This window comes from Astatotilapia calliptera, chromosome 20, assembly GCF_900246225.1.
Source record: "Astatotilapia calliptera chromosome 20, fAstCal1.2, whole genome shotgun sequence".
NCBI classification, from domain to species: domain Eukaryota; kingdom Metazoa; phylum Chordata; class Actinopteri; order Cichliformes; family Cichlidae; genus Astatotilapia; species Astatotilapia calliptera.
In genome coordinates, this window is record NC_039321.1 from 7,532,438 (window position 1) to 7,555,916 (window position 23,479).

At 40.8% G+C, this 23,479-nt stretch overlaps 1 protein-coding gene across 3 annotated transcripts in view; it reads right to left on the reverse strand.

Annotated features, from left to right (window-relative positions):
* Window positions 1-6,053: 6,053 nt before the first annotated feature.
* Window positions 6,054-23,479, reverse strand: part of plxna2 (plexin A2) — a 160,804-nt gene continuing 143,378 nt past the window's right edge. For all 3 annotated transcript variants that reach the window (XM_026153904.1, XM_026153903.1, XM_026153905.1), the window contains exons 23-32: window positions 23,203-23,269; window positions 22,946-23,092; window positions 22,107-22,266; window positions 20,599-20,702; window positions 15,078-15,177; window positions 12,333-12,523; window positions 12,008-12,177; window positions 11,697-11,909; window positions 11,228-11,378; window positions 6,054-8,615 (exon numbers count right to left, since the gene is read on the reverse strand). In XM_026153904.1, the coding sequence (XP_026009689.1) occupies window positions 8,520-8,615; window positions 11,228-11,378; window positions 11,697-11,909; window positions 12,008-12,177; window positions 12,333-12,523; window positions 15,078-15,177; window positions 20,599-20,702; window positions 22,107-22,266; window positions 22,946-23,092; window positions 23,203-23,269 (1,399 nt within the window). In that variant the 3' untranslated portion in view covers window positions 6,054-8,519. The remainder of the gene's footprint in view (window positions 8,616-11,227; window positions 11,379-11,696; window positions 11,910-12,007; window positions 12,178-12,332; window positions 12,524-15,077; window positions 15,178-20,598; window positions 20,703-22,106; window positions 22,267-22,945; window positions 23,093-23,202; window positions 23,270-23,479) is intronic.

Here is a 23,479-nt window from a genome sequence, read left to right on the forward strand (position 1 = left end):
CCTGCAGCCCGCATGCTGTTAGATTTGTGGAGACAATGGTCAGGCTTCAAAAGAGGAAGTGTAAAGGGAAAGACAGAAAGCAAATCAATTTCATTATTAAGTAAACTGATTTTGTTGCTTGTTAATCCAAATATAGTGAATGTAATCAGCTAAACGTGTCAGAAACCTGATTTATTTAGGCAGGTTAAAAGGAGCTGGTGAAGTTTGAACTAAATATCAGAATCTAGAAAAACAGGAAGTTTAGTTTAATTTAAACTTTTTCTCCTTCCACCAGAATTAAGAGGATAAGTAGTTGCCAGATTCTCCTAATCAAATGCACTTGGTTAATTAATCAGCAAGTGTGACCACCGCTATAAAAGACTCAGGTGTGTGTTACACAATGCCAAGGAGGAAAGACATCAGCAGCGATCTTAGAGAAGCGATTTTTGCCCATCAATCTGGGAAATGGCCTGTATTTGTAAAGCGCTTTACTAGTCCCTAAGGACCCCAAAGCACTTTACACAACCAGTCATCCACCCATTCACACACACATTCACACACTGGTGATGGCAAGCTACATTGTAGCCACAGCCACCCTGGGGCGCACTGACAGAGGCGAGGCTGCGGGATACTGGCGCCACCGAGCCCTCTGACCACCACCAGTAGGCAACGGGTGAAGTGTCTTGCCCAAGGACACAACGACCGAGACTGTCCAAGCCAGGGCTCAAACCGGCAACCTTCCGATTACAAGGCAAACGCCCAACACTTGAGCCACGATCGCCCCATGTAGGGTTATAAGGCTATTTCCAATCAATATAAAGTTGCATCACTATACAGAGAAAAAGATTATTCACAAGTGGAGAACATTCAAGACAGCTGCCACTCTTCTCACAAGTGACCGTCTGACTAAATTCACCACTAGATCAGACTGTGGGATGCTCAGAGAAACAGCAAAAAACCCAGGAGCTCCACATCAGACTCTGTAGGCCTCATTCAGCATGATAAACATTAAAGTTCACGACAGTACAGTTAGAAGAAGATGGAGCAAGTATGGATTGTTTGAAATAGTTGCAAGAGGAAAGCCTCTTATTTCTTAAAAGAAGATGTCAGCTTAAGTTTGCAAAGTTGCATCTGAACCATAAGATTTCTGCAACAATATATTTTGGACGTTTGAGGCCAAAGTGAAAAATGTTTCACCATGATGCTCAGTAAACATGGTGGTAGGTGTTCATTTCAAATGCAAAATTCTCTCCTGGTAGTTTCACAGACATTTATCTACAAGATTAACAGAACTTGGTCTGAAACAAACAACTAACCAACCAAACCAGTGAAATTAATAGAAAAGTAACGGTAATGCAAATCTTACAACTAAAGTATACATTTCTTTGAAATTAATATTCAATTAAATTAAATTCAGTTTTACTTATGTAAAAGCTTCGTAAATTTGTAAGACATGTATACTTTATTTCAGATGAAAAAGTGTGGATTTTAGCAGCACTCTGCTGTTCATTAAAAAAGCTGTTTTCTTTTTTCAACAAGTCCCCCCAAAGTCCCCCCCAGCTCTGTGTACTAGTTGGTGCCACTGAGTCTGAGTTTCATCATGGTATATTATTGTGAGAGTGTGGTTTGCTCAAACTCAAGCTTGGAGCATGATGCGACTTTCAGCAGCAGCTCATTTTAGAGGTGCCAAGGGGAGCAAGGGTGATTGGTGATCGTTCAGAGATTCATCTTAATAAAACATGAGCTGTTCTGTAAATAGTGTTAGGGTGATTACTCAAAAGTTACTCAAAAGTAATGCTGTATGTAACTTAATTACTTGCTGGAAAAAGTAATTAGTTTCACTGATCACGTCACTACTTTCTGTTACTCTGTAAAATGGCCTGAAACCCATTGTCTCATAATTAGCAGTTAACAATATAAACCACAGGCTACAGTCCCAGACAACAACACAAGACACGCATACAATGTTTCTTTTAGTTCTTACATACAAACACAATGCTAAGTTGAAAACCACCTCAAAGAGACCTTAAAGCGATCTCCACAGTGATTTTAATTTAGAAACATAAACAGGCAGAAATGGAGATTTCAAGCCTGACTGCTCATCATCGTCTTTGTTGCCTGCTGAGGATCAGGGTGTGGGTGCTCAGATGGGGTCAGCATACACTCAGCTTTGCATTATTTGTCTTTACCGTCATGCTCTTGTCCTTTTGTGCAATAACAATAAAGATAATGTCAACACTTTACTTCTGAAATCTGATGTGAAGGAAAAAAAAAAACATGTTTGGTAACTTGGCTGAGGAACAAGCCTTTTAATTTCTTTTGATTATTTGTATATTTTAGTATACTTTTGTTTTGTTTCAGAACTTATGAACAACTGTTTTTTTTTCCAGTCAGCACAAATATATCATTTTCTAGAAAAAGATGCAGGAAATTAAATAGAATAAATAATTTAAAATGAATGGTTTGAAAAAGTCCTCCACCACTTCTCACTATCTATAGTAGATATGCATTTAACTATACAAGTAGTAATATTTTACAACTCTTTTACCAGTAAGAAGTGAGGAAAAATTAAGACTTCCATGCAGAGTGAAGACAGGCAACACAAATGGCATATTTTAATCTCATCTAATTTGTTTTGTTAAATTGTTAAATAGTGGAGGAGGAGGATGATTTGGGTGGGTGAGCGGAGGGAAGCATAGTCCCTGATTGCCTTTTAGTAAAAGTCTCCATACGACGCTGGTTTTTAGTATAGATGAGAATCATGACTTTATTTTTTACAAAGCTGTTTCTGTTTTGTCTTAAAGTATCAGCTAATGTTAAATTATTGTTTTGTAAAAGAAAAGGAAAGCAGCTCATGTTGGTCACTTATCACAGTTCTCCTCTGGTTCCCCTCACACCTGAAATTCATTTCTCACTGGTGTCTGTTACTTATTGAGTTAACGATGCTAAAGCTGTGACTGCCATATCCATACTGCTTCAAATTTGTAGTGTCTTCAGAGTCAGAACTACAGATAGCTTATAGCTGACATTTACACAGCTCACTCTGCTCCTCGTGCTCTGTTCTTTTTTTTTCTTTTTTTGGCAAAAGAAACAACTTTAAATGTTATTTTACTGCATATTTACTTTTTTATTCTGTGGAAATTAATAATGCCTAATTTCACAACACATTCAGTTTTTGCCAACTTGCAAGTCGCTGTCTTGCAGAGAAGCTACAGCAGACTACGACACATGGGACATCTCTCACCGAGTTGGACTATGGTGGAAAAATGTTGGTCTGAGTCTCCCTTTCTCTCAGATTGGCACAAATGTAAAAATCCTGTTTAAGATCAAGTTTTCAAGGCAACTGATGTCAGCAGGACTATGCTAATAAAGAAAGAAGTAAATAAATGATACCACTCTGACTTTTACTAAACTTAACAGAGTTGTGAAGCAAGGTCAAGGAGTAGCCATTAAACTTTTTGTTAACCTGTTTTCATGCTTTCTGGCTTCCTCAAGTACAGTAGCATCAAAATGTAAATTATATTTTCTTGCAGAACCAAAGAAAAATGTATATTTATAATGTATATAAAAAGGTTTGCATAATAAGCTGAAAATGTGTAGCAGTGGCATAAACCTTTACAGTCAAAGCTGGAGTGGACAGCAATGTCTGAGTCAGTAAGCGTGGAGCACAGATTGGATGTAAAAGATGGTTGTAGTTTCACAAGTGAAAGTGATTTGAAACAACCTTCTTTCATTAAGCCACTAGGGTGCATCTCCCCATGCTTATACAAAAGCAAAGCAGTTCAACAAATTTATCATCCTCTGCATCTTACAGTTTTTAAATTACAAAACATAGCCTATGGTGCTGTAGACTAGAAGGAAAAGGAATGACAGCTGTGGTAAAACCTACATGTAGGTCATATATATATATATATATATATATATGAACAAACATAAAAATATACAACATACTATGCCCACTGCCCACCATGATTTAAAATCAAAACCAAATAGTTGCATACATTTTTGAGCCACTATGTAAACAAATGCTTACTGTGATAATAATGCATGTCTATTTGGGGAAAACAAAATACAAGCTTCCTATAGCCGTGTAGAAACCGATGCAGCACTGTTCTTGCTGTGCAACAGTTAGAAAAATGAGTGAGAATACTTCCTTGGAAATATAATTATACATTTATGAATTGAAAACAGCCCTCCGGCACAGTACTGGCGAACTTTAAGCTCTGTTGGAACTGTAGCTCTTGGGGAGAAGAAGGAGGGGGGCAACCCCTGCCTTCGGAGATACAAAACACCTGAGGACTCGCTTCAGAACCAGCTGCAAGTCGTCTCTCTTTCCATTGGCTTAAAACAAAGACAATAACGTGATAACTGATTTTTGGTTCTACGCAATTTTTAACCAGCAAAGTTTATTTATATATAACAACAGTACAAAGTGAATCCTTGGCTTGCAAAATAGGTGTGCTTCATATTTACATTAGGTACACAATAATATATTATCATAACAAAATCAAAGCAAATAAAAAACAAGAGAACAACCTTTTTAAATATTTTAAGTTTCTTACAATTTTTCACAACACTTTTATAAAACAAGAACAGACAGCCATTATTATTATTATAATCATCATCATCGCCAGTAATTACTATTTTACAGAACTCCAGTGTCTACAAAGGGTTTGTTTACAATGTGTTTATAATGGAAGGATACTCATTTAATACGTGGTGAGCAATACACTGATCTGGATTTTTCAGTTCCTGTCTGATGCCAAAAAGCAAACACAAGAAATGCTAATTTAATTCTTTGTTTTGTATAAGGAATGGCATACGCCAGTCGAAGCCACGACACCATCTCTTCGGCAGCACACTTCACCAGGAGCCAAAAAGAGCACAAAGCATCTTCAATTAGTAATCAACTTCATCTGAAAAGAGGTTGTGTTTATGAGCATCTCTCCATATCACACAACTGGCAGTCAAATGGGATTCTGCACTGCAGAAAGAGTAAACAAACTTCTTTTCTTCTCAGTTCAAACTGAATTAAAAAGGTTTCTAGAAATGAGCATACAGCATGGAAACAAGCTATTATTTAGTAACAAAAAAAAAAAACTCTTTCACAAAAAAAAGGTGCATTCAGCTGTGATTTAAGACATCTGCAAATGGAAGAATTGCCATTAGGCTGACGATGGTGCAGATCGATATGGAATACCAGGCATGACTAAAACATAAATTGTAATGCATGCAAAAAAATCACACACAAAGACAAAATAAAAAAAACAATCAAAGCCATTCTTCACCAACTTGTGTGCCTGATTTTGTTCATCACTATTCTGTATAGGGCGAGCTCATCTAAGAGTTAGAAGGACTGTAATAAACATACATTTTATTCCTTGGAGAAGGAAAAGGCATTTAGGTCCTGTTAAAATGATAAAAAGCATTACTTACATAAAAGCAATGTGAGGTATGAGGAGGATACAATTCTATTCGCTGAAATTGGGAAGACACCTTAATCAAAAGGAAGAAGATTTCTGCTTTGAGTCTGTACTGTGTGTGTAATTGTGTACCTGTAGATGTTGAGCAGAGGATTAAGTAGCAAGAAGGTACAGAAGTGTATTGCGTTCACAACACACAGAAAAAACTAAATAACTTATGGCAAAACTTTAACATTATCAATAGTTACTAGATCTGGGCATTACAATTTAAACGTTATGGATCTCCCAAGTTCAAGAATATGATCTTATGATCATGAACAGATTTCATTACTAAAAGATCAGTTCTCGTACTTTGTGAAATAAGTTATTGCAAACAACATACAAAGTTTTCGAATCAATGTCATGTTCACTGCAAAGAAAAAGAAACCAAAAAACTTAAGTTTAAGAATCAAACTCGGCTAAGGCAGTTATGTTATAAGTTATCTAATATCTTCTCTTTTGTGTTGGCAAAGCTCTTCTGTAAGAAGCTGCTTTTTCAGATGAATAAACAGATGAAATGGTCTTTCGTAGTTCTGCCCCCACTGGTCGGGTACAGTCATAGCACTCAGTCGTCACCTCAGCCTGCATTTCTCCTTGCCTGTTAGTTTGATGTTTTTTTTTTTTTCTTTACATCTCCTGATCACACTGTGAACACAACTGACTCAGATCAAAGAGAAGCTTCAAAGCTGGAGTAGGAAACTAGAGCTAAAGGGGTTTTCACTCTTTCTACCTCTCCATTGCTCCTCATTTCTCAAGACTTCTCTTCAAACAGCTCAGGATGCCGAGTACTGCACGAGGCAACGTCTACCTAAGCAAGGCCACAGCCTCTTCACCTTTCCTTTTACTGCATCTCACTAAGACAGTTCTCAGCCGAGTGCCAGGGCCAGGTAGCAGTACCAAAAAAAAAAAGAAGAAAGAAAAAAAGAGAAGAGAGAGAAAACAAACCTAACGGGCTCTGAAGCACTGAAAGGATGGTGCCCTAGATGAGAAGTAATAGGTATGGGAACACTAAGCAGGTGGGTATCTAAGGCCACGGAGAAAAGAAGCACCTTTCACCCACCTTTATCATGCTCTCAACACACACAATTGCAGTACACTGTACAACTCTTTACTACTACCTTTTTTTCAAGTACTTGATGTAAACAACAAGCAAATATATATTTTGGAAGAAATGAAATAACCTATCCAGAGGATGAAATCTACAGTTTGTTGTCATCCAGCTAAAGTCTGGAGAGTTACATAAGCTTCTAAGCTTGTTAATGTTTGGTTCAAGTCAGGAGATGCATCACATGACACAAAACACACTTTAACTCTGTTTTTCTTCTTATTCTCAGTTCTCTCGCCCCCCGCTTATGTTTCGTACCTTTAGTGAGTTTGAAAACTCACCATTCCAGTTTTTAAGTCTTCTGTTTTAACTGAATATACACTCAAATATGCGAGTGTTGCTTCCTCTGTAAAGCATAAACCGATTGTGATACATTTGTGAACTACTTGAAATACCGGGATCTTTTGGCACTTTGTCAAACTAGGCCCACGCAGACTTCTTATTATCTGTGCGAAGACATGTGGTGGTTAGGTAAGATCTTCCATCAGCTAACATTTCAACTGGCCAACTAGAGTGTGACTCACTGGCACTTGAGAAAAATAAAAGACGGACCCTCAAACACTTTGATGTGTGACACCATGCATGCAAATTACACAAAAGGTTGATCGAGGTCCTGAAAAGATAAAAAAAAGTGGACATAAAATGTGAGCACAGAAACCAGCTGCTTTTACCTGCTCTTTTCAAACTGCCACTGTACCTCTGGATACTGCAGCCTACGCCACAGGCTTTACAGCATTAACAGACACTATAACGATGCACACTCTTCTTTAGAAGGAAAGCAATTTAGGCCAAAAGAAGCAGTTGGATGGAACAGGGCCAGGATGAACAAAATTGAGTTCTTCACACAACAAGCTACAGGAAATATCTATGAAGCTCAATTCAAATGAGCCAATTTTTGTAGTAAAACTTAAAACAGACAGACAAAGATACAAAATGAAAAAACAAAAATTTGTACATTCACATACAATGATTGGCAAGTATCAACTGGTACATACACAGATGAGCTAACTGCTGTAAAGAGCCTTTGATACCAGAGTGATCCTTATCTGAGGTCACCTCCTAATTACACTACAGATTTCATCATCTTCAGTTTAGGTGCAAGCATGCTGGCTTAACTTGTAATGACCACCACATGTAGAGTTCTGTTAACTTTTATGTGATGGCCACATGTTTTATGATTTCCTATACATATCTGATTAAATAAAGACCAGAGGCTTTGTCCATGTTGCGTGAAGCTTCAGTCCAAAGAGAGGAGTGAGAGAAGACACGAGTCATGGCCCATTTTATTATCACGCTAATCTAAAGTGGTGTTACGCGCTTTGCATCTTTACATAGCAACACTTTTGGGATCCGAGGTGGATATTTTGGAACCGCAACTGATAATATTCAAATGTACAAAGTACAAAAATAAAATCTGAGAACTCTGAATGCAATCTCAGCTGTCCAACATGAGATCTGCTCTTCTACTTCTCGCCTTTTTTCTCTCCGCCTCACACTTAGCCGCGAGTTGCTAGAGAATAAATCTGTTTCTCCATTTCTTGTAGGAGTCTTCCTCAGTATGACACAAACACACACTCATGCACACCCACACTTTTATGCACACACACACTCACGGAACATACAATTCCCTGTCAAACAGAGAAGATGTCCTTTGTGGAAAATTAAAGGAAAAAAATAAATACAAGCCATGTGGTTCCCTTCTCTGGTATAGTCTCTCATGCCAAAAGCTCCAGTTGCAGGGAGGCCTCCGTTTCAGTCTTCGGGCCCTGCGTTGGCACCGTCATGGAAGGAGGTGGGAGAATTACAAACTCAAGCAGTTGTATGTTTGTCCAGCTGTAGATACAGAGGTCCCAGGTCTGGTTCATGGTTTCAGCTCCCATCATGAGAGGTAAGTAATGCAAGACCTTTTTTGGTAGGTCACGTAAAGACTGTGGTCCTCTCTCTCTCTCACATTCTCTCAGTAGTAGTCACTCTCAGCTTTCAAAGGACATGGCAGAGATGAGCTGCTCCACTTTGTAGGCCAACCTCTGCTTCCTTGCCTGTTCATCCTGATCCAGGGCTGCTGTGATCTGTGACAAACCCCGCCCAAAAAACATCATCAATAAAAATATACTGTGAAACACTTGCTTGTTAGGATTTGTTCACAAATTCAGATCTAGTTACATTTAAAAGAAAATAATACCAATGCGCTTTTTAAATTTCTTTTCCTTTTCTTTTCCCAGATTTCTATATGGACATCAGATAAAAGAAAAAATAATAATTCCATCACTCCCTTTGACTTTGACAGCTTCGAGAAATATTTGTGCACGAGTCTTTCGCGTTTTATCTTCTGAGCCCCATCTTTTAAATTTGGCATTTGTCAAGTTGGGTTCAAAAGACATTCAGACAGGCTCTCCTTTTCATTCTCTCATCTAGTGTCAGCCTTGTCATAATAAATCTGTGTAAGAGTGATGCCAAAATACATAGCGAGAGCCCTTCATATGCATTACCTTTGATATGAATCCCTGTATCCAGATGCTGCAGCCATTTGAATACATGCTTTCTGGTGGCACTGTGCATCTATTTGCTACTCTTGGCTACACTTGAATGCTGTGCTTTACTTAATTATTAATATTTTAAACAAAATAATTCATCGACCCATCTTATGCAATATGCATTTTAAAAAGTTCTGAGGTAAGGGATGAATAAAAAATGAAAAAAGCAACAAAAAAAAGTGTCATCTTCAATGTACCATTTATCCCTGTCGAGTGACATTTCAGCTCACTCATTTATCGTCTTTGGTTTTATATGCAGGCTCAATGAGTTATTTTGTTCTAAAATACACCAAAATATCTGGTATTTTAGACACTGTGTTATTTAAAAATATTTTCTCAATGTCCAAAGAATGTAATTATCGTAGCAAGAGCTTCTTTTTGATTGGCTTATTAACCCTTTCTGTAAATTTGACTTGGAAATCATATCAAGAACTACTTTTTTTTCCTTTTTTTAGCATACCATGGCAAACCTTTATTTGCTGCCTGTCCAGATGCATAACACAGAGTCTGACTTGCCCACCTACCATCATCCACTCATCTGCGTAAGTGCTCTTAAAGGCTGGCAGCTACGTAACAGAACGTTTCCTCCTCCACTTTGGGCCCGACAGCAATCTATAATTAATCTGCAGCTCTGTACGCAGGTGTAGCTCCCACTGCAAACTCCCAAATCCATTTAAGCAAGCTGAAGCTCTGGTCTGGTTAGCCTGACACACAACCTTTGTGAAGGGCTGAGTAAGAATGAACAACTGTTAATGGTGCTAGATGAGGTTTTTACGCACTGCACTCTGCTAGATTCTGCAGGAGCAATGGTGCACGTATATGTGTGCGAAGTGAGTGCGTTTGCGTCCCTGTGCATGTGTGAATCAGACAATGGCAACTGCAGCAAAAGCGAGCATATGAGATTTATGGCGAGCAAAGGGGAAGCTGACTGGATAATGGGTAAAAAGAGAAGGAATGCACAGGGAGGAGGTAGAGAATAAGAGAAAAAGAGAGAGGTACTATGGTCCAACATAAAGGTCAAGTTAAAGCTTCCCAGAGGATGTGCTGACATTAGAAGCCGAATGTCTCTATAAATGCTCTCTCTTTCTTTCTCATCGTCTTCCCTCCTTTTTTATGTTTCCTGCGATCTGAGAGGATGTGTGTGTATTGCCCATGATTCTGCTCATGAGAACCCTATATGACAGATTGTCTACTCTAACTCGGCACCAGCAAAAGGACAGAGCAACATGCTGAGAGCTTGTAGACATTCACTTTCTTCTCTACAGATCAAGCGTGCTGCCTTGTTAAGCCCAGGTCTCGCTAGACCTCTGGGCTTTGGGGAAGTCTACTGAAGACTCTTAGCTGACCTCGCCAACCTTTTCCAGTTATGAATAGTCTGGAAGCACCAAGGGCAAAATATAAGAACATTAAAGTGCGGGGCAAATTTGTGGCACGCCTCTCGTTCAAATTACGCTCACAATCTGCCAATAATTAGCAGCTGATTGAGTAAGGCGGCAGCTCATTACGCAATCAGTGCCTGGGACTGCCCTCAAGGTAAATTCTGTAAATGAACGAGCTCAGAATGTAGTTCATAGGAAGGATTTATCACAGAGTAACAAAAGTTTAACAAGACTGAGATTCAACCTCACCTGAGAAACACGCCAGTATAATAGATCATATTGTATAAAACTTATTTTCAGGAATTTACGCAACACATGCAGTTTGACATATTACAAAAGAGAGTGAAAATTAGAGACAGTAGAGCAGGTTGAGGAATATGTTGTTAATATGGGCAGTGTTTAACTAGGACAGAGGTACTTTAATTAGCAAATACCCACATTCCTCATCCCTCTTTCTAAAATGCCAAAATAGTCATAACTAGCTGGAATTGATAAGTACGTTATTCATTATTTGTGCTTTTTTATTGTCTGCAATCAAACACACATCCCTTTACATTCCTTCTGTTATTCTCACACAAATCCCTGTATACTACAGATAGAGGTGCTATTCACTGCTGAAACACTGGCTGCTCTTCAGTTGTTATGCAAAATAAGTGTAATCAAAACAACAAAAACAAACACCTAAAACAAGAAAAAAAAAAAAAGGAGCACAATGCCAGACACACAATGCATCTGAATGACAGGTTTGAGACCACTAATATCGCTTACCTCTTCACTGTATTTGCTGACGTAATAATAGATTTCGTTGAGAGCACTGAGCATGTTGAACTCTGTGGAGTGGAGTCTGGCTTGTTCTGCCAAATAGGCATTCATGTCCTGGTCACTAATGGCTGGCAGCCGGTTGATGTCGGCATAGTACCTGGGGATACAGACGAGGGGAAACGTCACAGACTCGCTGAGTCAATGCGATAGTTCAACTGAGGCTTAAATTCTTTTATACAGTATTTCAAATTTGGATCCATTATATCACTTTCACTAACAATGAATGCCTGCTAACAGTCACTGACAAAGCTTTTACTGAATCTGGCTGAGAAATGAATACATGAAAAAAGAGCATTATGAATCAGTTTCCCCAAAGATCCAACTCTCATTGTATGAGGATACAAAAAAAATAAAAAATAAAAAAAGATGTGGGGGGTGTTAGCATGGTGTATTAAGTGAATGTAACGGCCCCTACCTCTCTACCCAGCTCTTGTAATTGGGGATATCTTTAGCATAGAGCAGCTTATTTGATGGAGAGTCTTTGCCCAGGCGGTGCTCTGAGGTGGAGCAAGAATCCATGAAGGTTTGCGCTACTACAGACAGACAGGCGTCCGTGATGCTGCTCTTATGGATGTCAAAGACAAACTGCGGGTTCTTGATCACATTTACCCAGAAACGCAAAGGAAGGCTGGCAGACAGAAATAAAAATAAGGGAAATACAGAAAGACGTTAATAGATAGTCACATGCAATCTTACTTTTACTGTCTTTAGTAGAAAACCCCTTACCAATTGCTTTTCCATGTGTGACGTACGTCTGTGTCGTGAATGCCGTGTTTGTCTGCCTGCTCATCCAGGAAGTCAAACATGTATTTGATGGCCAGGGGAAGGGTGCTCCCTCGGTGGACTGTACTGAACAACGTCTCAAACAAGTCATCAACAAATTTTTGTAGTGTACCCTAGTAGAAGAACGAGAGTAAAGAGATTAACAATGCATGAGCAACAAGAAACAACGATTATAACAGAAGAAAAAGCCACTGTGAACGCAGCGTTATCATAAAAAGTGACAAACTTTTCTGTGGCCACAGAAATGTATGAGAGAATACTGACGTACCTTGGTTGCTAGCAGTCGGGTCAGATAAATCTCAGAGACCATCTTGCTGCCACGATCTCCTTCCTTCTGATCTCCATGCTCGTGGTTTTTCACCAGATGCCAAACCTTTACACCACTTTCTAGATCGGGGGTAATCATGGGAGCACGTGATCGGAGGCTGTCTGGACTCCCGGTGTAGCGGAATGAAGAGTCTGTCCAGGACAGGAAAGAAAAAAGGAGAGGAGGAAAAAAAAAGCGATAGAGAATTATTAGCAAGCCTAAATGACTGTGATTAAAAAAAGCTTCCCTTAGGTGTAGCATCATCATGTAAATTTAGCATGCACTCACACCTACTGTACATAGAACACCCACAAACAAACCCACACAAGAACACACATACACAGCCCCTTTCTCATTTCCATCTCTGCTTTGTAACTCATTACACAGCCGAATCCTCTGCGCTCCTCCTCCTCTAAGCCATGCTATAAAGGAAATTGCAATAATGGATAATTTCTAAGAACAACAAAGTAATGAAAGGGAGGAGGAGTTGTGGTGTCTAGCATTGCACGGATTAGTAATAGCCATCTTGAGACTTGAATCTTAAATGACACAGAAAATGGATGAAAACAAGACTTTGACCTCTGTCCTTCACATGCAAAACCAAATTATTATTGTGCAGGACTAAAAATACTAAATATGTATTACTCTGCTTATTGACTCTACTTTTTCTTCTCTCTGTATGCCATTATTTATCTGATGAGTATTTGCTTTTCATCTTATTCATTCTCTGTCTCTTATATAATCCCCGTCTCACCGACTGAGACACTGTTGTGCCGAGTTCCACTTAAAGCACTCATAATTGGTTCTTCCTCGCCACATTGTGCCAATGCCAAATGTCCCTGTCATGCTCTAATCAATACATCAAAAGATTCCTGCAGCAACTTGTTAAGCACTGTAGCCACCATCCTTCATCCATACATCCCTACCTTTGTGTACCTCTCCTTTTCATTCTCTCAGAATGATACTGCTTTCACTTTCCTTAATTAGTTGTCATCATGGCAGGTGGCTCTCTAGAGATTCAGGATCTGAGCATCCCAATGAGGATTTCTCTCACATATCTTCAAATGCCGAGCTGAACAACTAAGCTTTTGCTGCCAATAAAACCACATACCTTTCAAATAAGACCAAACTGCAGCTCTGGAACGGGCACTAGGGACACTAAGGGATGATGTATGCACTTGTGTGCAGGGTGGATTGAGGACCCAAATCCCATCCTAATCCAGTCACTGTTTTTTTTTTTCTTTTGCTATTCTACTTTTTTGTGGGCAGGGCTATTCTTTTGCCTGCACCGCAGTCTTTTCCTAACTCCCCGAAACACTAAGCAGTGACCTGCAACCCTTTCCTGCTTGGCTGCAATTCGCAGCTCCCGGACAGAGCCAGTCAGTAGGGGAGTGTGTTCAAGCTGATTTTAAAGCTAATAGGGTGTTCTGGGGGTGTAAATTGAGTCAAGATGCTAAGCACCGAATGTGAAATTGGTATGAATCGATCAGCAGGTGTCGAGGTGCAGCTGTGCCCGCTGTGCCAACCCATGATTGATGAGAGCCAGGATCATGCCAGCAGAGGCTTTGCTCTTTATGCCGTGCACAACCAGCTCCAATGCCTGAATAGAATATATGGGTATAAAACTCCAAAGAGAACAAATTAAGCTTGACAAGAAACAACCTACATAATGCAGAGAAAGTGACTTTCCTTTTGTAGTTGTACTCTTTTTTTTTTTTACATTAGTTTGGTCATCCATCATCTTGCCATCTCTCCCAACAACCTTTACGGTGTTTTGTTCAAAAGAAAGTGATGACTCAGTACGCTGCAATCTTCTAAATGTCATCATTGAAAATATCGTTACACTTTATTTTTCACAGCACATAAACTGAAGATGATGGCCCATTTTGGAGTGTCCATAGGTGTCCACTGTTAACATTTGTAAATAAGCATAATTGGTTGGAAAGATAAGGACGCTGTTAGCTCTTTTTCTGAGTTAGATAGTTTAAAGGCAGCGTTCACCTAGTGCCGATCCTGATAATTGGCTATGCTCACTTATCTTTTTCTGTTTGTGTGAAGTATCATTCACAGAGAATAATTAGCAATCACAAGTTGTGTGCTGCTGCTGTGTGTTTGGCATAGGACCAAATGTTGGCACCCGGCAGCACAAACAACAAGCACATCTAAAGCATGTGAGCGCCTGCGTGCATAGGCACTGCATGTACTGTGTGCATGCCCACGTGGGCACAAGTATGTGTGCAAATAGCAGCCCAAAATGTCCCGCAGAGAACGGATCTTCATTATAAAAAATATTATAGCCTCAAAACTAAACAATGGCTTTCTCTGTCATTCTCTCTCAGTGTTCTTTCCATACCATCCAACAGAGGTTGGGCCTGAACTGTGAGGCAAACTGCAGCATTCACACAGTTGGAAGGGGGGGGGGGGGGGGGGGAGAAAGCAGCTAGAACCTCTCTAAAGAGAAAAAAAGAGTAGACCATTGCTTTGGGGAGAGAAGATTTCCCTTTGTTCTTATCTGAAACAACTAATGTAAAAGTACTTTGATGTATCTATCAAAAGCAGCAATAGCACTACATCAACATGGATTTAACTGATGGCTAACCCTCACAATCCACCTGTAATTACCTAATATATATGCTACATCAATCAATACAATCAATGCCAGCCAAAACAAAGGCATATAAAGAGCAATCATGTCTAGTGACTCACCGTATCTGCTGATGGAGGTGCGCGATATGCTGGCTGAGGAAGGGATGTTGTATGATGAGGTCTGCTTTGGCACTAAAGCCACCACACAGCGGTCCGACACCTGTGTGATGAGACAGATTTCACAAAAATCAATCTTTTAAATAGAAAAGAAGCATTCCATGTTCATACATGTGTTAAATATCTCTCTATTCCTAAAATAAAGTCCCACTATTCCTTGTTTAAAACCCATTCTCCGGAGAGTTTTGTGGGCCACCATCACATACCGCGTGTGTGTAATTTATTTATGTATCACATGTTCTCACAAATGTTTCATACCAAAGAGAAGACTACAAATGGGAATGTAGGGGACTGAGTGAACAGTCCCATGAGCAAAACACATCTCAAACCCGTACATCCTTCCCTGTCATATCTGCACTCCCTGCTGTTCTCTACCACAGCCCTGTGGCTTTTTTCGGCAGAGCAGAGTGCTGTGACTGCATGATGGCTGTACTCAACATGACTGTCATTGTCATCACCCTTCACAAACCTTAGAAACATGATGTAAGCTTTGGAACTGGGATAAGATGCTGAGAGAAAGAGAGAGGAAAATGGAAAAAGAGAGTGTCAGATGGAGAGAGACAGAGACTAGAATGCTGAATGTCTCATCTTGTGTACACTTGACACCACTGGAGAAAAAAAATGGGGTACGCAGGTATAATAATAGCAATAGAGGAGCAGCGAGTCAGAGTCAAAGAGAAAGACGAAGAAAAAAGGCTGTGTAAAAGATGTTGTGTCATGAATAAGACACAGACACTGGGGTTTATCCCCACCACCCCACCCCTGTGGTGTGGTAGCCTGAGAAAACCTGACATAACTTACATTTGAAAGGACATCCTCAAAACTCTTTTTAGAGATCTTTCATCAATCTAGTATTATAATTAATGGGTCAAAAAATGACAGTTTAGTTACAGTTATGTGCTACTAGTGCAGCTACAGCAAATGAATTTAGTCTGGAAAATGCAAAACACAGCAAACAAAACCGGTGGTTCTTTTCTGAAAACCAAAACAACAAACAGCTTGTTGGCTGGCATTTACAGCTCACCCTAAGGAGGGATTTCTGCTTCAAACCCAGTGAAGAAAAACTGATGAGCCTCTAGTGGAGAAATAAACAAAAGGAAAATGCCAGGCTCCAAAAGGAATACCTCAAAGAATCTATAGAAAAACAGGAAATTAGGCTTTTCATTTTCTTTAGTGAGAATGGACCCTTTTGGGCTCTCGTTGGGAAATGAACCACTGGTTACTGGGATGGGCATTTATGGTGCTTTTCCCCGTTCTGGAAAGCCACCTTCTCTCGTTCATGTCTTCACCCGTTATTTCCACTTTCATAAACTAATCTCAGCTCTGCTGTTAGCTGGAGTTGCCATCTGGTCTCTACTGAACAGACACTCGAAAATGGGGATAAAGTCTGGAAGAATCCTCTTAAAGAAGCAGCTCAGGCACCAAGGCCTATTGAAGGGAAATGAAAAATCTGCTTCCTAACCCCCACTCACGACTAGCATCTTCAACTGTCTCTCTCCCTTTTCACCTCTTGTGCATTTTGCTTTCCTAAGCTTAATTTCTATGGCCTCTCCGTTTTATAGCCACCTCTTGGCTGACAATCCACGGACCAACTCTAATATACTGACAGCGTGGACTTCCGTAAAGTTTGCACCGCTATTCCTGTGATACATTTTCTCCTGGGAGCATGAAATAGCTTCTCTGCACCCCCTCCTTCCACTCCCTCCATTTCTCTCTCTTTCTCTCTGCTTTTTATGGCTGACATAGAGGCTAGAGCAGAGATGGGTCCTTGTGATAGTAGTAAATGATTGAAGGCGTGCAGATTCGCCCTTCAGGGATAATCCAGTGTGGGGCTGATAGTGGGCAGGTGTGATAAGGGCTGTGGGCCCTGCCTGTGATAAGACCTTCCATTAGACAGTACAGAGTGGACCAGACAGCAGAGAGTGGTCATCCTAGATGTTTTTTTTCCCCTTTTCCCCCCCTTCAGCCCTCCCCACACAAACCCACTGTTCTGGTCCAAGCCTGTTACCCCTTGGTATCCCATCTCGTCTGGACTGATGCCCTCAGATCATGATGCTTATCACACCTACGGACTCTGCCCACTAGCTTGGAAACACATCATCTGTGCATGTTTGTTGTCAGAACTGAAAAAATATGAAATGGGCTATTATACGCAAACATTTCTTTCTTGGATGGCAACAGGAAAAAAAACTTTAATGCAAATTTCCATTACTTTATAATGGGATATTAGTTCTTACAAATATTTCGGCTATAAATAGACAATAGTTTTCCTCCTAACCAACTTTTATATTCCAACTTGACAGTCACAGCATTAGATTAATGAACAGACAGAAAAATGAGCAGTATCTGTTGTGTCTGGGGTTGTTGAAAATAGCCCCAAGTCTGCAATCTGGGTAACCGGACTCTACTGGTGTGGTTATCAGTCTCTCCTCTTCCTACTCCTTCACCACAGAGGAGGAGGACACACAGAGGTCACCACTCAGGCTACAAAAACTTTTAAACCGCCCTTATTTTAGCATTTTGCATTTTTAGGAAGAAGCAGTATGAAAAATACGTCCACTATATTCAAGGGAAAAAAACAGTCTATGCATTTGCCCCACAATTGGATGTGGAATAATATCATCTACTAAATAACCTTGTTGTCAAACATAATCAAAGTAATTGAGTGCACCGTGCACTGGGAACAACATGCTTGGCCTGTCTGCAATTTGAATCATGGGGAAAAACAACTCTGGCTACAGCTCACGATAATGCCCACTTTAGGAATTGTCAGTGCTGCCTTCAAGTGATCTCAGTAATTCTGTAACTCTGTAATTCTGTTTACTAACTATCCAGTAGCTCCCCCACCCCCATCTTTGTCTTAAAATGACAAAAAGGGAGGGTGGAGGAGGAGGAGAATGGAGAATGAGAAGAAAGTGCCAGAAGAGCTTGTCTCTGACAACGAGGAAGATTAAGTAGCAAAGCAAAACTGAAATCAACAATCAGTCAACCCCCCCCCCCCCCAAAAAAAAACAAAAACAAAAAACAAATTCAAACCCAAAAAAACAAAAACACATTATCCAAATTATTATTATCCAAAGGATAATATTTCATCTTCAGTTTGGATGAGTACAACCAAGTGAAATGAGAATATATACTGTTGTATATACAGTGTTACAGTGTGCTTCTATACTTTTTAAACCATGCAAGAAAGAGTAAATAAAATAAAATAAAATAAAATAAAATAAAATACAGAAATATTGGAAAGGTTGGAAGAAGGGGTTTGAGTTCCCTCCCTATGAATCCAAAGGTGATGAACAAGGAGTCTGAACTCCTTTTCAGTGTGTACATTTATGTTTTTAATTTTAGAGTGGTTGGGAAATGAGGGGGAGAGCAGGGAGGGTGCAATTCCACATTCTGGTTGTGTAAACCATTATTTCCCATGTGGCAGAGTAAATAGCCAATGGGGTTTCTTGGGTTGCTGTGAGCCCTATGAATTTTAATGCCTCTGTCTAGTCCCTGTGTCTCTACTATGAGAGAATTAGCAAATACTTGAGCTGATGTTCAGACTCACTTTGCATATTTCAGACCCCCTTTCACTATTTCCTGCTTACCTCTTCCCATTTTTTCTTCAAACATTTCCCGTCAGTCTGGGGCCTAATGAGCTGAGCTTCCTTCTTTTCATATGTAGCCAGATGTGTTGTCACAGCTGCCAATGCAGTGCCATGGTGTGTGACACAAACACACACAAACTCATACATAGGGGACTATTGCCAGCTCATCAAAACAGCAATGAAGTTTCAAAGTCGTTCCATCCTACTTTGATCCCTTCCACCACTGACTGCCTAATGTTGCAATGCCCCGTCTCCTCCTCTCCTTCCACGCCGTGTTGCCCTGCACTCTACATGGCGTACACTACTGGGCCTTCCATTCTAGGCACGTTCTTACATCCATAATCAATAGCAGTCAGAACTGCTATTGAGCGAGTAAATAAGTTAAATGGCCACACACATGTTGCTGTGTGTCCTGTTGCATCCCTTGGCTAACGATGGCAACCAAACTGTGACAGAAAGAACTTGGAAAAACAACAACAACCACAACACAGGCACATTTTTGGTGTGGAAGCAAACATACTGAACTGCTTTATCAAGGATGAAAGCACTGCAGTGACCAAGAGGTAGGCAGAGCTTGAGAGGAAGGCAGAACAAAAGTGAGTGGGGAAAAAAATCAAGGGAAGAGGAGATCTTATTGCTTGTTAGCGAACTAGAAAAAATAGAAAAGGGAAATGGCTAAGGGCAAAATGTACACAAAGCAAATATGTAAGTAAATAAATACATAAATAAAACGTGGCAAAGGGGAGATAAAGGTGAGAACAAAATGGAGGGTGACAAGCAAGGAAAGACAAAGGGGAAAGAAGCTGCATGGTGCCAAGTCCTGTGTGAAGGACACTGTGATGTGTCCCATCTTCTAATGACTCCTACATCTGTTAAATTATTCTGCTTGTTCTTCTGGGGCAAGAGTTCAGATTGACCCCCTACTGCGAGGGCTTGAGCTTCACCACCTCGTAGCCATTTTCTGCTTCTAGATGCACATGTGTCTCCTTTCCCCATGGTCCCAATTTTCAAATCCAGCCAAAGCTGCATCCCAGCTCTTAAGCAGGTAACCCAGAATCAAACTCCATGCAGACTTTAAACAGACTGTCCCCCTTGACTGGCTAATGAGAGCTGACTTAGGATGCAAGATTCATGACCTGCGCAGATAGTTCTGAATTGCCTGTTTATTTCTTTATTCCTTTTGTTCTTATTTTATTATCTTATCTGTGGCTTCCACTAACCCCGTCTTGTTCCCCCCCCCCCCCCCTCTTTGTTTACGATGTCAAAAGCCTTAAATTTCCCAGAAAAAAAAAAAATGCAGAACTCTCCTTATCAGAAAGCCACGTCTTTAGCGGCCTCCGTTTCTCTTTGTTAAACAGAGGGCAACAGGTTCGCCCATGGGCTCTCAAATTGTGGGGTGTGAAAGGAGGTTCCAGAACTGAAGAGACAGAAGCAGGCAGTCACAGCGGGACTAATTGTTGCCAGCATAGAAGTCAGAGAACGACAGAGAGAGGGGAAAGAAAGAGAGGGAAAATGAAAGAAGGAGAGCTGCTTTTCCCCCCCACTGGAGCAGCTTCATCTCTCCAGGGAGGGGGGAGAAGTGTCAACTGAGATGCTGAGAGTTCATCTCTCCTGCCACCTGTACAGTAATTGTCCTCTATTCGGAGTCACTTGGATTACACCAGGCATGGGCATGCAAATGAGGGGTGGAAAATTGGCTGCCTAAAAGTCAAGAGCAGGAAACATCAAAGTTTGCCAAAGTGTGCGGCACAATTTGAATGGTAAAATCCACATCAGGAACTAAAATGAGACGGGGGTGTTTTAAGATGTAAAAAGCAAAGTTTGAGAGTGATTAGGAGGAATGTTGCTCTAAAGCATTTGTGTGTGTTTACCTGGTAGTGCATGAGAGTGTTGAGTCTCTTCCAGTCATTTTCAATCTTAGTTGTGATGTCTTCATCTTGCAACACCACACGAGCCATTCGTCCCTGGCGCCATTCTGAAAGCGCAAAAACACAAATACTGAATTATGAACAACTGCATAGTGCAAATTATACATCATAGTGAGCCATAATTTAAAACCATATGTGGAGGATGCTGTGAAGTTACATAATATTGGTTTATGCAGTGTTTCCAGAGATGGCTCCCGTGCAGGGCAACTGTGAATTCCTATGACGCTAAACCAAACTCTCACCTTCCAGTTGGTGAAATGTAACCTGCTTAGAATAAAAGCACTCTACAACCACACACACACTCACACACAAAAGAGCAGATATAAGTAGCCTGTATTCTTGTACGGCTCTCGGCATGTGTGCTCCTCTCACAGACTTGGATTGACACGCATCTTAATTAAACATTACACACGAACAATTGCAAGATGTATATTCAGTCAGGCTGCACACTTTAATTGGTACTTGTGTCACTTACGCAGCAGTTGGCCCATCGGGGTCAGAAAAAAAAAAAAGAAGAAGAGGAGAGCAGACAAGACAGGATGAAAAAAAATGAGCAATGAGAAAATCACCTCCTTTCAAAGGAAAAAAATAGGAGGTAGGGGTAACAGGTAGAGATTATAAGCACTGTGGGAGGGCAGCAGCTCTGACAGGTCATTGTGGGGTAATGAAATGATAAGTATGCTAAAAGTGGAAAGCGGATAGCCACTGTGGGCCTCATACTGGTAGCGATCATCAAATTGCTTCTCATTCACTAAGTTCTATGACTTTGTGCATCCGCCAGATGACCATATGATATTCCTGTTTGACATAACACACTCCTCACACCCTCTAACCTACACTCAAATCTCCAGATAAAGCTGAAGAACAAAAGACGCTCTTATAGAGATGCAATTATTTTTGAGAAGGAGGCAATAGATGCACTGAGAGCGATACTGTGGAGTGATGGATGGTATGCAGCAAGCTGTGTTTTTTTCTCCTCTTCATGCATATGAAGAGAAAACGAGAGACAGAGAGAAGGCAAGGGATGGAAATGGCAGTGCCGCTGGTTTGCCATTCTGCCAGCTCTTACTTGTGTTGGCCACTCACACACCCACATCATAAACGCAAACACGCACACACAAAGACGAGCCCACTTCTCTATCTCGATCTACTTTGTCTTATTGGCGCTACCAAACAGTAAAAGCTGCCAGACGGAGGGATGCGCCGCATACTGTCAGTCAGTTTGATAGAAAGCCTGGCAGCAGTACACTGAAGCTGGTTACCTGGCTGGGCTGCTAGAACACAGCTTTTATCACACTAATGCACCAATAATCTGTACACATGGCTAGGTTTTCTCTGACTGATACATTAATCTGTGGGTGTGAAGGACTTTACACCTGCCAGCTGCATCTGTGAGTGTTGTGTGTGTTTGTGTATTTATTTGTGCTCGGGTGTGTGTGTTTGCGCCCTACCGAGGTCCATGTCGACAGCACGTGGCCGCTGAGAATAGGGCATGTTCTTGTAAACAGCATCCAGTATCTTCTCCTTCACTTGGGTGATGGTGTCACAGTTCAGCACCTTTACTGGAATCTCTGGACTGTTTTCATTGTCTGGGTTCACACAGTTTAGGATCTGGAGTGCAAATAAGGGAAAAGAGAAGAGTGGGTGAGGGGACGAAATATCAAAGAAAGGGAAAACGTGAGAGCAGAGCAAAAAGCTTGAGGTGTCCTGTTACTGGCTGGACTTTGGTCCAGCTTGAAGCTTTGCCCTCATTAGAGTCTCCTCGGAGCATGGCAGGAGCTTTGAAAAACCATTTCCGCTCTTGCTGGCATCCAGAAATCTAATTTCACACCTTCGGCGGGACACCAATTTCCAGCTCTGCCGGGGTGTTAGCACGTAATGAGCCAAATTCCCAGTCAGAGCAATCAGAGCATTGTCATGTCACATGCTGACTCTGTGAGTGCTTTTTTTCTCTGTGCATTTGTCTGTGTATATAGAGGGCTATGTTTGGTGTGTTCCAGTCTCCACAGCCACCCACTCTGATGTTGGGCCAACACTGGAGGTAGTGGGATAATTAGTTAATTTTCTTCCTGCACTAGAATGAAGAACTCCAACATAGCAAACATGGCTATGACATCTTAAAATCTGATTTATTGTTTGGTATATTGGAGTCTGTGTGTCTGCGCATCTTGTGAGCAGCATTTTAGCCACAATGTTACTTAGACGTTTCTTAGTGAAGCACAACCTGTACTTCAGTATGCCTTTGAGCCAGTGTGCACAGTTCCTGTGAGGCTGGTGAAGTGTGACTTACCAGGGTTTTGTACTCGATCTGTTGGCGGATGAGCTTGTCTTCACTTAGGGAGTAACGGGCCTCTCCAGTGATAGCGTCGATGGGCCCCTTTTCCATCTGCTGCTTGATGGCGCAATACAGCATGAACAGAGGCTCCCCAGCACACTCCTGCACACACACAAACAAATCCACAGATTTGCACATGAGAACAGCATGTAACATCAGATTTTTCAAGATATCAAAATAAACAAAACAAACTATCACTGTATTGGACTAACCTTGAGAAACTTGTGAAGGAGGAAAGCGAACCAGTTTGTCAGCATCTTCTCTGCAACCGATTCTGTCCTGAAAATGCATTAAAAAAGTCTAAATGTTACTTTTTAAAATCTTATTTCAAAACATTTAGTATGAAAGAGTTTAATATTTCAGGAGGTTATAAGGTTATAAACTACAGGGAGGGTATCTTGACATCACTGACCACAGACAGACATCATGGATGTCAGTCTGTGGTCACAGTGAGTGAACAGAGCAGATCAGAGAGCGGGCATTTGTGCA